At 36.0% G+C, this 11,697-nt stretch overlaps 1 protein-coding gene and 1 long non-coding RNA gene across 2 annotated transcripts; both read left to right on the forward strand.

The window, feature by feature from the left end:
• Window positions 1–567: 567 nt before the first annotated feature.
• On the forward strand, window positions 568–5,810 carry LOC125855976 (uncharacterized). The gene is made up of 6 exons (XM_049535605.1): window positions 568–576; window positions 685–819; window positions 4,540–4,626; window positions 4,834–4,982; window positions 5,084–5,155; window positions 5,729–5,810. Exons 1-6 carry the CDS (start codon window positions 568–570, stop codon window positions 5,808–5,810), a joined length of 534 nt encoding a protein of 177 aa, XP_049391562.1.
• Window positions 5,811–7,763: 1,953 nt separating this feature from the next.
• LOC125869267 (uncharacterized) lies at window positions 7,764–9,831 on the forward strand. Its single transcript, XR_007446795.1, has 3 exons — window positions 7,764–7,878; window positions 8,327–8,404; window positions 9,588–9,831. It is a non-coding gene; the product is annotated as an uncharacterized LOC125869267 (long non-coding RNA).
• The last annotated feature ends 1,866 nt before the right edge of the window (window positions 9,832–11,697 follow it).

Raw genomic sequence — 11,697 nt, forward strand, 5'->3', positions numbered from 1 at the left:
ATGTCCTCCCAGGATAGAATGATCTCAATCACCAGTGTATTGATATCTAAAACGCTGGTGTCAGCGAGCCACTCAACGGCAGTAAAGTACACTTAGAATACTAGATTTAGTAGTAGAAGAAGTCCAGAAAAATTCTATTTTTAAAATGAGAGGAAATTCCTCAATTTATAGAAAACAAAGGATAGTGTGAAAAGGTTCTTATTGTGCCTTACCGGAAAGGTCACAAACCTTTGGAAAAGTCACAATCTTTTGGAAAGGTCACCACCTTTCATAAAAGTCACAACTTTTCATAAAAGTCGCAACTCTTCATAAAAGTCGCAACTTTTCATCAAAGTCACAACTCTTCATAAAAGTCGCAACTCTTCATTTTCCATTCACACCTTTTAAAACCCAATAGAGTCCTCTTTTATTTTTCTAATAAACACAATTCAGTAAGCGTTTTTGTCTCTCTTTTCATTTCCAAACCCCACTTGTGATAACACTTGGTATGTTGTTGTTGCTGTTGTTTTCTTCCCTCCTTTTTTCCTACATAGTATTAGAGTTTGTGACTCACTAGCGCGCGGTCATATGCCGTCTGTGCTCAATTTTTTTTCTTTTTGTTGACCAGTGCATTATTTGTCTCTTTCTGGGGTCATTCTAGGGTGTATTTTTGGTGATTTTTTAATGACACCATCTTGTCTTTAGCATTCTTCTGACAATTTTTCAGCATTCCCGGAAAATTCTTCTCTTGTTCTCTATGATATTGCCGTCTCCACAATTTTGATAGAATTCAGTAGCTTTGCTTATGGGCAAGAGCTGCCTGTTCGGCTTGGATTTCTTGTTTTCATAAGTTTAATATGAAGCAAAGAATGACTATTATAAATTAATGTCTCTTTCTTGTGACTATTGTGGAGGCACCACTCTCCTAATGTTCATTCTAATGTTTTTCGTAATTTCTCCAGCTGCACCTCTTTTTGTGATCACTGTGATGGGCTGACTCTTTTTGCGGTGTTTCCAATCATTCTTACAGAGTTTTCAAGTAAAAGATTCACTTACTCCCTTGATGATAAATCTAAGGTCTTCTAAATATTGAACTTTTGATCACCATTCACGAGAACATATTTTTATTTTTAGTTTTTCTTTATGGTGTCATAGCTTGAGTATGGAGTCATTTGTTTGAACATTGAATTTCCGGTAACTTGTTCTCGGAAGTTCTTTTCTTCCTTTTTTATTTAAATAGAATCGAACCTAATTATTGGAGTTAATATCTTAAAAGGTCACTGAACTATGAGAAATTATCTTGTAAAGTCACTAAACTTTATTTTATATCACTAAAATCACTCAACTTAATACTTTTATCTTCTAAAATCATTAAACTATATTTGTCACCAAAATAAATATGACATGGCAAAATAAAATATATTTTATGCCATGTAATTATGGCCCCACAAAGAAATAAAATTATAAAATATATTTATTAATATACCCACCCACCCACAAGTTGTCTTCTTCTAAAACACTAAAACCCCATTTCTCTTGCTCAAATCTCCCGCTTCCTTCTTCTACTTCTTTCTCTATTTCTCCCAAAAGTTCTCATCCACAGAAAAGCGCTGTAATGTCTATAGTGAATATATCCAGATCTTATAGTCTCTTATTTATAACAGGAATGGAATTCATATATAGAAAAACTGAAATGAAGATCCAAACCACAAAATGTACCCAAAACACTTCATTATAAACAAGATTTCAGCATGTATCACACAGTAGAAATTATTTTTGTAATTTTTTGTGGTTATGTGAGACACCTATTATGACACAATATATTGTTCTTCTTTTTTTTTAAAGCTAACAATGGTGCTCAATCACGGGAGGCAATATAGTCAATGCCATTGAATTTAACATTTATTTCCAATGTTGATTAGAACTTTTTTTTGATAAGAAAGAAATTTTGATTGTCTGTAATAGTTCCAAAAAAAAAGTTACAGATTTGATAACAAAAACAGAATTTAAGAGGGGAAGACATAAAAATGAATAAATTTTATAATTTTGTTTATTTGTGGGGTCCATGATTACATAACATTAAAATAAATCAATTTTATAATTTATTTATTTGTGGGGTCCACAATGACATGACATAAAAATTAATTTATTTTGCCATGTCAAATTTGTTTTAATGATAAATTGTAGTTGAGTGATTTTAGAAGATAAAGGTGTTAAGTTGAGTGATTTTAGTGATACAAAAAAAAGTTTAGTGACTTTACAAGATAATTTCTCATAGTTCAGTGACCTTCTAAGATATTAACTCTAATTATTGAGTCCTTTGAGTATTGAACTTTTAGTCATCATTTCCGGAGAGCATTCTTCCTCTTTCCCTTTTTATAAGGTATGTAATTTTATTAGTAATGGAAAAAACCTCCACATACAAGTAATATGCCAAAAAGTAGAGAATCTGCCGCATTATGACCATAGACGACACAATCTTCTATACAACTTCAAGCCTCATGGGTGCACCAAAAAGAAGCTAGAAATGAGAGGCTATTCCTCAAATTTAATAATCATTCTCTATCCAGTCAAACGTTCTCCTCCTGTTTCTTTCCTTCCAAAGGACCCACATGAGTGCTAGCTGGGCAGCATCCCGGGCTCTCCTATTTCTCTTCTTAGAATCCTTCTTCTTTTCATCGAAGTTCCAGTTATTGTTCAGGAACCTTTTTTGGGTGTCATTCTTCAGCAACAAATTTGAGCTATGCTGATAATTTCTAGGGCATTTATGTGTGTTGTTTGCCAGTGATTGAAAACAGATACTTTTCTGTATATGCTGCAAGAAACTTTCTTTCTATGTACAGGGGTCTGCGTGCATTATACTTAACCTTTTAACTTGATTTCAATCTCAACAAAGAAATGAAAGCACAACTCTTTGCTCACTTGCATTTTCAGGAGAGAAAAACTGCTGACCACTTTTCTTCTGGGTGATTCTTTCAGTATTCTGGTGTATTTTTCACACGTCTGTTTAATGTTCCATTTACATTTTAGTGTTTCGTATTTGAGAATAAGCAAATTCAAGTTGTTTTTCTACTTTGGGTTTAAGTGGTGTATTTAAATTTAAAGCAAAGGAATTGAATAATTATATATGATATTTGTAGCGATTTTGTTTTTGTTCAAAGTCGAGAATCATTACGCCTATTATTACAGTATTTTTACTGATTATATCATAATTGAAAAATACTCAATTATTTTTAAAAACATCATATTCCGTGAAGTTTTAAAGCTCTTACATTAAGAGCCTTCTTGTATATTTGATAAGAACAAGGTTAACTAGAGTTTTTCTTTTCTAATTTTATTTATAGAATGACTAATAACTTACACTTGATAAGTGGATTTTTTTCGTCTACGAATGTGTTAGTCGGATGACATATACTGAGTTGGAATAGTGGCTCCATTCTTAGCCAGTTCCGAAAAGGTTCGCTCATTTTGGAGGGATCATCCCCGCTTAGTGATTGGTCAGTTAGTTCACACAAATCCGGAGAAACTATCATGGACGAACCACATGCAAGGAAACCTACATGCTTGGCTCTAGTGGATAGGCTAGTGGTGAGCTTGGCTACAATGTAAGGGCCTTCTACACTTAGCCATATGCAGGGGAACTTGCACCTCCGGTTCTTGGGGGTGGGTGGGTGAGAGCTAGTAGGAGCCATCCAAAACTATCTGCTGCAAACTAAAGAACTGAATTACCTTTAGCCGGTATCATTCAGTTGAGCCGGGAACTGCTGTTTACCAAGGCAAACAATGGCAGCTTTAATGGCTATAAGCTATAATTCACAATGAATATGTTTCTAGAGTACAGGATCTAAACAAACATTGTAATTGTGTTGAGAAATTCATTAAATATGTACCCACAATAAATTTAGAACCCAATTATTAGCACTAAAAGACGTTTTTATAAGGTCCAGAACTCATAACTATGAAATCCTGGATCCCGCATTTGGCACTCCTTTAATAGGAAATGTTGTGGTATACTTGTGCAACAGTTGCAACTTACTGGAAAACACAAAGAAAAATGTTTTTTTCCCCTTGCACACCTGTTTCAAAGGGAAGAATGTAAATGTTTTTAAGGCTTATTGGGCTCTTTTTTATCATATTTTCAAGACTCATCTTTTGAATGTGTTGCTAATCCGGGGTGCAGGGCGGGGTGGCAAGGAGGGACTTGCAGTTAGGTTTTTCTTTGTCTTCTTTAATGCCACACATTTTTGTAATTTCTATGTCACCCTTTTGTCACTATTATGATCCTCAGTGAATGACTTCATGTATTAGTTTTAGATTGTTTGCTCATCTATTTTGACTCTCTTGGAGGCTGAAATTTGAAGAATTTCCTTTTGTTTACCTCTTCGCCTGCAGTTCGCTTGTTCAAGCGTACAACATCTAACACCATTGTACTCACTGGGCTTAGTGGAAGCGGCAAAACATATCTTTTCTTACCACTTACCAGGTAACTCTTTGACATGTGACCTGTATAATCTTTTCAGAGTATTATTGTTCTGATCTTTATGTGCTGGCATATACCAGCTTAGAGATGGTTCAGCCCATCAGGGTACCGTGACGTCAATGGAACCATATGTAGGCAGTTTTATACTACACTCTGAGGAAGACAAGGTAATGAACATTGTCTTCTCTTGTTTCCCCTTTTCCGCGCTACCATTTTACATGCATCCTTGTGATCTATACCTTTAGAAGGGAAAAATGGGTCTTATTAATTGCTGATGGTCTATCATCTTTTTTTTGGTTATTGATTTACTCAATTCCTTTATATGTGAATGGGGTTTTCACATTACGTATGACTTGTTTTGGTTTTTAGTGCAGAAAGGGAAATTGAAGCTTGTTCTTGTTGTTAATGTCCAAGGGCACTCTCGTCTTCGGCCGAAACTAGATGAGATTTTGCCTCAAGCAGCTGGCGTTGTGTTTGTGGTGGATTCCGTGGAATTTTTACCAAACTGCCGTCATGCTTCAGAGTACTGATCATTTACTGCTTATAGTTTACATTGGCAGTTGTTAATTTGCATTGGATATCTGACAACTGAATTTTACATTGTATAATCCCTCTTGCATGAAGGTACTTGTATGAGATCTTGACAAAGGCAAGTGTGGTCAAGAAAAAAGTTCCAGTACTCCTCCTTTGCAACAAGTAACTGCACATACAACAGAATTCATCAGAAAACAGCCGGAGAAAGAAATGTAAGAGTGCACTATGCATGTATTTATTTTGGTGCAAACACCAATTTGCCTTTTGTATACATATATATATATATCTTATGTGTGTGTAAACATAACTCTGATCCGAAAACATAAAAAGGCAGAACTGCCTTCTGAAGAGTTGAAATTTACCTCTCCACGATGGAATACTGTGTTGCATGCTTTGTTCTCCTTTTGGTAATGAACAACAACACCCTTTATAAATTGTTGGTAATATTATTAATTCAGCAACAAGCTTATGCCTAGAGAACCTTCCCAAACATGAAATCTTGTTGCATGCTTTATTTGCTAATATACTTGGAGGCTCACTGAATCATAACCACTGCAAAAACTTAAAAACTGTAGTCCTGTTTCTTGTGTTCTGCTTTATAACTTGTTTGTTTTCTTATTGATCCAGCGACAAGCTTCGTACATAAAGAACTGTCATATCTGATGCACATATCTCTAATGAATACACGCTTGGTGTACCTGGAGAACCATTTGCTTTTTCTCAATGCCATAACAGAGTAATTGTTGCTGAAGCTTCTGGTCTGACTGGTGAAATTTCTCAGCTGGAGAAGTTCAGTAGGGAGATTGTGAAACCTTGATTACGGTATTTCAAGCAAACAGGAGCCCCTTTTTAATTACTTCTTTTCTTCTCTTTTATTTTTTGGTCCGAGAAGCTGAAAATACTACTCCCTCCGTTTAAAAAAGAATGACCCCCTTTCCTTTTCAGTTTGTTTAAAAAAGAATGACCTCTTTCTGTTTTTTGGTAACATTTTACTTTCAGCTTTCCACGTGGCATGTTTAAGACCACAAGATTAAAGGACAATTTTGTATATTTGATATAACTTTAATTTAGGACCACAAGATTCAAAAAACTTTTTTATTTTCTTAAACTCCGTGTCAAGTCAAACTAGACCACTCTTTTTGAAACGGAGGGAGTATCAGAAAGACGGAGATAAAACATCAACTTGGAAAACATATTCAAAGTAGGGATAGGAATTTGAAGAATTTCTTTATGTTCTATTGGCAATCCCCACCTAAACATTATGTTTGTTGTGCGTAGAATATCTTGTCATTTGATTTGATTACTTCTCTTTATTTTTGTGCTGGCTGCTTTTCATGGCAAAGGACTTTCCTGTGAATAATTTTTCTTCTCTGTGTTTCTGATGTGTTTGAACTACTGGAAATGTCAAGTAGCACTTTTCTTAAATAACCAAGAAATGCTCTAACACAGGGCCGGCTCTATGCTTTGGGAAATAAGGCTTTTGCCTTAGGCCCCCAAATTTCGGGGGCCCCAATTTTTTATCAAGAATAAATTATGTGTTAAATTTTTTATAGAAAAAATTGATTATTTATGATAAAAAGTATAATTTTTTAAAAATATATTATTTTACCCACTTTAACAACTTTTGTACTTTGTTAAAAATAAGAATTAATAGTGAAAAGTGTTGAACAAGTGAATTACAAATTCTTTTTTATTTCGTTTTAAATTTTAGTTTCAAGCATTACTACAATCATATTAAAATGGGGTATACCAAGTCATCAACTTCTTGCGTCAAATTCTATGGTTCTAAATCTTATCTCTATTTAATATTTATCAACTTATTACTTGTATAATTATGTTAGCAATTCATATAATAATTGTCTCACTAAAAGGATGTTTTTTAATGTTGAGTTGATAAATCTTACCTAAAACTAATAACTAAAAAAAAATATATTAAAATACTAATAATTTTCATCTAAATAGTGTAAGAAAATAAAATTTGAATAAATATGTTTATGAAGTTTGATTATATTTTAGGCCCCGAATTGAAATTTCGCTTTAGGCCCTGTAATGACCCTCTTGGTCATTTCTGTGTCTTGCCTTCTGTGCGTCGTTTAGAGCATTCCTATAACGACCCCAAGTCATTTATGACTTGCTGGGACTGATAGTTCGGTCACCTGGTCGTTCGTTTGGTCCTGGTGTGAGTTTTTGTGTTTTGGAGCTTATGAACCTTGAACGATCATTTTCGATCAAAAGTTCAAGAAGATGACATCGGAATCCAATTCTGACGATTTCATCAGCTCCGGAAGGGTCATTTTAGGCTAGTAGCATGGTCGACATGACTCCCGAGGTTTTCAGTGTGAGTCGGTGCGATTAGGCGTTTTAGCCTTTGAATTTTAGCCTAAGGTTGACTTTGGTCAACATTTTGAGTAAACGCGCTCGGATGAGAATTCCGTCAGCGTGGTTAGCTCCGGAATGTCGAGTTTGGTCTAGATTGACCTTTCTTTTGTGTCTGGAGGTTTTCGATATCTTTCCGAGCCCTTTTGTGGGTTTTGACTTAAAAGGGCTTTTGGAAGTGGGACCCACTTTTTATCGAAATGACCTCTGATGGAAATTTCGACTGCGCCGTTGAGTCTGAAATATCGAATTTGGTATGGTTGCATATCTCGTTTGCGTGCACGGGGTTCCGAACGAGATCGAAGCACCCCGTCGGAATTTAAAGTTTTGGAAATGTTGCAGATTTTCTGCAATAAATTGCAGAAAATCAGCCACATTTCCCAAACTTCAAACTCTCATCTCTCTCTCATCTCTCAACCGATTTGGGTGATCCAAAAGGCTAAGTTGTGAGATTTTTCGAGGGCAACGTGTTGGTGAGCTCGGATAGTGATTTGGAGTCCCCGTTTGAGGTAATTTTCGAAAAATACCTGCTGCCAGACCTCTTTTTGTGACTTGATTTTGGAAATTTTGAGACTTGTTTTCTTAGCCATTTTAGATCCGATTTTGGTGATTTTTGAGGCTATCTTGAGTGGTTTTTCGAGGAGAACATTGTGGTGTTGTTAGATTTTACTGTAGATCGCTCGTTTTTGGTAAATACACTGCTGTCCCATTTCGATTTTTGAGAAAATTTGGGTTTTAGTTGTATGTTGGTATTGTGTTGTTCCCGAGCCCCGAATTGTGTCCCATTATGGGAAATGAGCTGGGGGAACTGGTTAGGACCCACTTTTGGGGTTAATTTCGGAATTCCCTGCACGGGTCCCACGATTCCCGTTTTGACTCCGAAATTGACCCGTCTCTGTTTGTTGTGATTTTGGTGTCTAAACGACCGTATTAACGTTGTGATACTATTTTTGATAGCGGGGAAGCGTTTCGAGACCATTCGGAAAGGAAAATCTCCGGAGAAGTGATTTTGGAGCGCGTGTGATCGGCTTTAAGGTAGGCTACGGTTTTCCTCTCTTAGATTGAGCTCGAGAATGTGAATGCATGTTGATTAGTTGGGATTTGGGCTGGGTAGTTATTGAATCTTGCATAGCTGCTAAGAAATCATGTTTTCGGCCTATTTCGGGAATTATCGGGTAACTGTGAGCATGCCTTGTGTTATTAACGGACCCTCCTCGCTATGTGGAGTGCTTGCATGCTTAATTATTGTTTATTTGAAGCATGTTGGGCCTTAGTTTAGGTTTGACTAGGGCTTGCCTTAGAAATACATTATTCAGATTCAATAGGCCTTAGTTTTGCCCCGACGTCGCTCAGTCGGCTTAGATCCTTGTAGACTGGTGTAGCAGACTTGAGTCTGATAGTTTGGGCCTTAGTTAAGCGATACTCTTTCTCCGACTATAGTTATTCTTATTTTTCCTCGATGTTACGGCTTCACGAGTTACATCGGCGACACTAGTTCTACTTCGCGATTTTAATTTGATTTTCGATTTGGTTCCAAGGACTTTCATTGATTGGCTATGTGTGGACGGCGTTCCACAGATATTTATGAGTATGGATCAATTGGGACTCTTTCGGCAGCTACATTGGCACATTTATAGAGCATCCGGTTTGAGGTCCGGCCTCTATTGCCCATATACTTATATAGAGCATCCGGTTTGAGGTCCGGCCTCTATCGCCCAGATACTTATATAGAGCATCCGGTTTAAGGTCCGGCCTCTTATACTTGATACTTGTGATTGGTTACTTGGGTACTTCTGCTGAGCATCCGGTTCGAGGCCCGGCCTCAGTGTTGTCAGATTCTACTAATTAGGGTTGAGGTTCTGGTTCGATGTTCTTCGTTCTTGGGTTCTTTTATGCAATTCTCTTTAGTTATAGTTATTCTGTGTACTCGTCGGGCTTATGGGGGTCCGTTCGGGTTTTTATTTAACTTGCGCACGAGTGTACCTTCTGGGCTTATGGGGGTCCAGTTAGGTGTAGTTAGCTTATAGATTACTTTAGTTAGTTCTTTGTACACTCGTGTGCATTTCATTGTTAGTTAGATTTTCGTTCTTGACTTCGGTTTGCGTATTCCTTCTTTTCATATTGCCTTTACTTTTCAAGTTCAGTCGGCCTATGATGCCTACTGGGTACCTGTTGTTTTGGTACTCATGCTACGCTCTGCATCTATTTCGTGATGCAGGTCCGGGCACTAGTAGCCAGCGTTGATCGAGCTTGGAGCAGACTGATCCGGAGACGGGAGTGAGCACACGACGTTTTGTACTATTTCAGTCTCCATCTGTATATATAGACTTGTCTTTTACCTTTCGAGACAGTCCAGTCTCTGTTGTCCACTTTTGGGACTTGTACTCATTTTGTTAGTAGCTCTGTACCAGTGACTTCCAGGTTCTGGGAGGGATCTTTATTTGTATATATGTTTTTGGTTTGCTTCCGCCTGTTTATATTGTTATTTGCCCTCTCTTGTTTAGTTTCTACCCTCAGACCCATTACTTGTTGTTCTGGGTTACGGGGTGGCTTACCTACTGGTGGGTTATAGTAGGTGCCATCATGACTTGAGAAATCGGGTCGTGACATGCCCCCAATCACGTTGAGCTGCCCCTGCAGTCTAACACTTGGCATATAGTTCGAAACTTGATGGATAATGAGTTCCAAAGAGTGCATCACTTCTGCAAAGATTTGCATGCTTCGTCGATGTATTGATGAGCGATTTGTGAAGATAATATTTCTTGACAATTGAACACTTATCTTGTTATTGTTGTAGGACTCTTTGTTTGTTTACACCTCGATTATTCTATTGGATACTTAATATCTCCATAGTGTAGAAGAATATTTAGAATTTTTGAATGTTTGTGTCTTTTTTGTTTCCCACTCAGTATTCAATATTCACTTTAGAGTTTTTGACTATTTGAATTTTGCATTGTAATGTCTGTTAAAGGCCACTAAAATCTCATTCATTTTCAAGGCTCGAAATGTGTCTACTTATTTAATCTCAAATAAGTTCAAATGTAGTTCATGCTAAATTAAATGATACATATATGTTTTAATACCTTTTTAATCTTTGCTAAAAGACTAAAAGAGGCTTCACATATTTTCCCCTTGGAATAGACTTTAGTGGTTTGCAACACAAGCTGAAAATAGTAGACAATATGAAGGTAGTTACTCATGGAGATTCAAGAATACAAAACAACAATTACATACTGAAATTTGGAGAGGTTGGTGTATGTGCAACCTTAACCTTACTGAGGTTGTCGATAGACCCTCGACTCGACTCAAGTAGAACATACCAAATATGAAAAGGATATACAAAGGAGATTCAAGAATGTGGGAATAAAATCTTTTTCCATTTCTTCTGAGTCGTTGATGATGCAATTTCACTTCAATGAGTGATTATACAAGAGAGTGAGACAGCAACAACATCAATATTTCAAAGCAGACTCAAATAATTGGTTCTGCAAGTAAAGAGGAGCAATTCCCATTTTCTTTCTAGTTTCGTTTGGTTTCGAGGATATAAAAGAATTTGTTTTTATATATACATGATGATCTCGAACCTAGGATGAGGGTAAAAAGTATAAATAGAATAGCTTGTGCTGCTCAGCTCATTTATCTGAGCAACATTAAGAATTTAAAAGAAAAAAAGACATTTTGGTTTAAGAATTACTAGTGTATAGTAATGTTTTTCGACTTTTTTAATGGTATTTGAACTCAATTTTGTCTCCAGATAACTTTCTAATTATCCATTTGAACAATCTTGCTAACAAATACTTCAATGCTATCACCAAGGCAAACATACCATAGCAAGGGAGATGAACCACACCAACCATGAAGTACCTACAATTACACATTTGGCAAAGAGCATGAAGCATAACGATAAGTAGGGGTGTACATAGGTCGGTTTGGTTTGGTTTTTCATTAAAAAAAACCTAAACCAATTATGTCGGTTTATTAAATCTAAAAACCAAATCAAACCATATAAAGTCGGTTTTTTTGGTTTTTTTCGGTTTTTCGGTTTTTTACAACTATACGGTATTTGAAAAAGAGATCAAATATATTTTCACTTACCTGTGTGATAAGCTAAACTTAAAAAATGTTAAATGAATAAATTTTTTCAAAAAGACGGTAAAATTCACATGAGTACAATTTTTTTTTTTGAAATATCAACGTTCATTATGTTAAATTAATAAGATTAAAGGCTAGAGGCAAACTGAATACAAAACAAAATATTTACAAAGTAAATTGTTAACTTCGAATATGAAAAACTATAACCATATAATTGTAACTTTGGATCTTAATAC

Source organism: Solanum stenotomum, chromosome 1 (genome assembly GCF_019186545.1).
Source record: "Solanum stenotomum isolate F172 chromosome 1, ASM1918654v1, whole genome shotgun sequence".
NCBI lineage: Eukaryota > Viridiplantae > Streptophyta > Magnoliopsida > Solanales > Solanaceae > Solanum > Solanum stenotomum.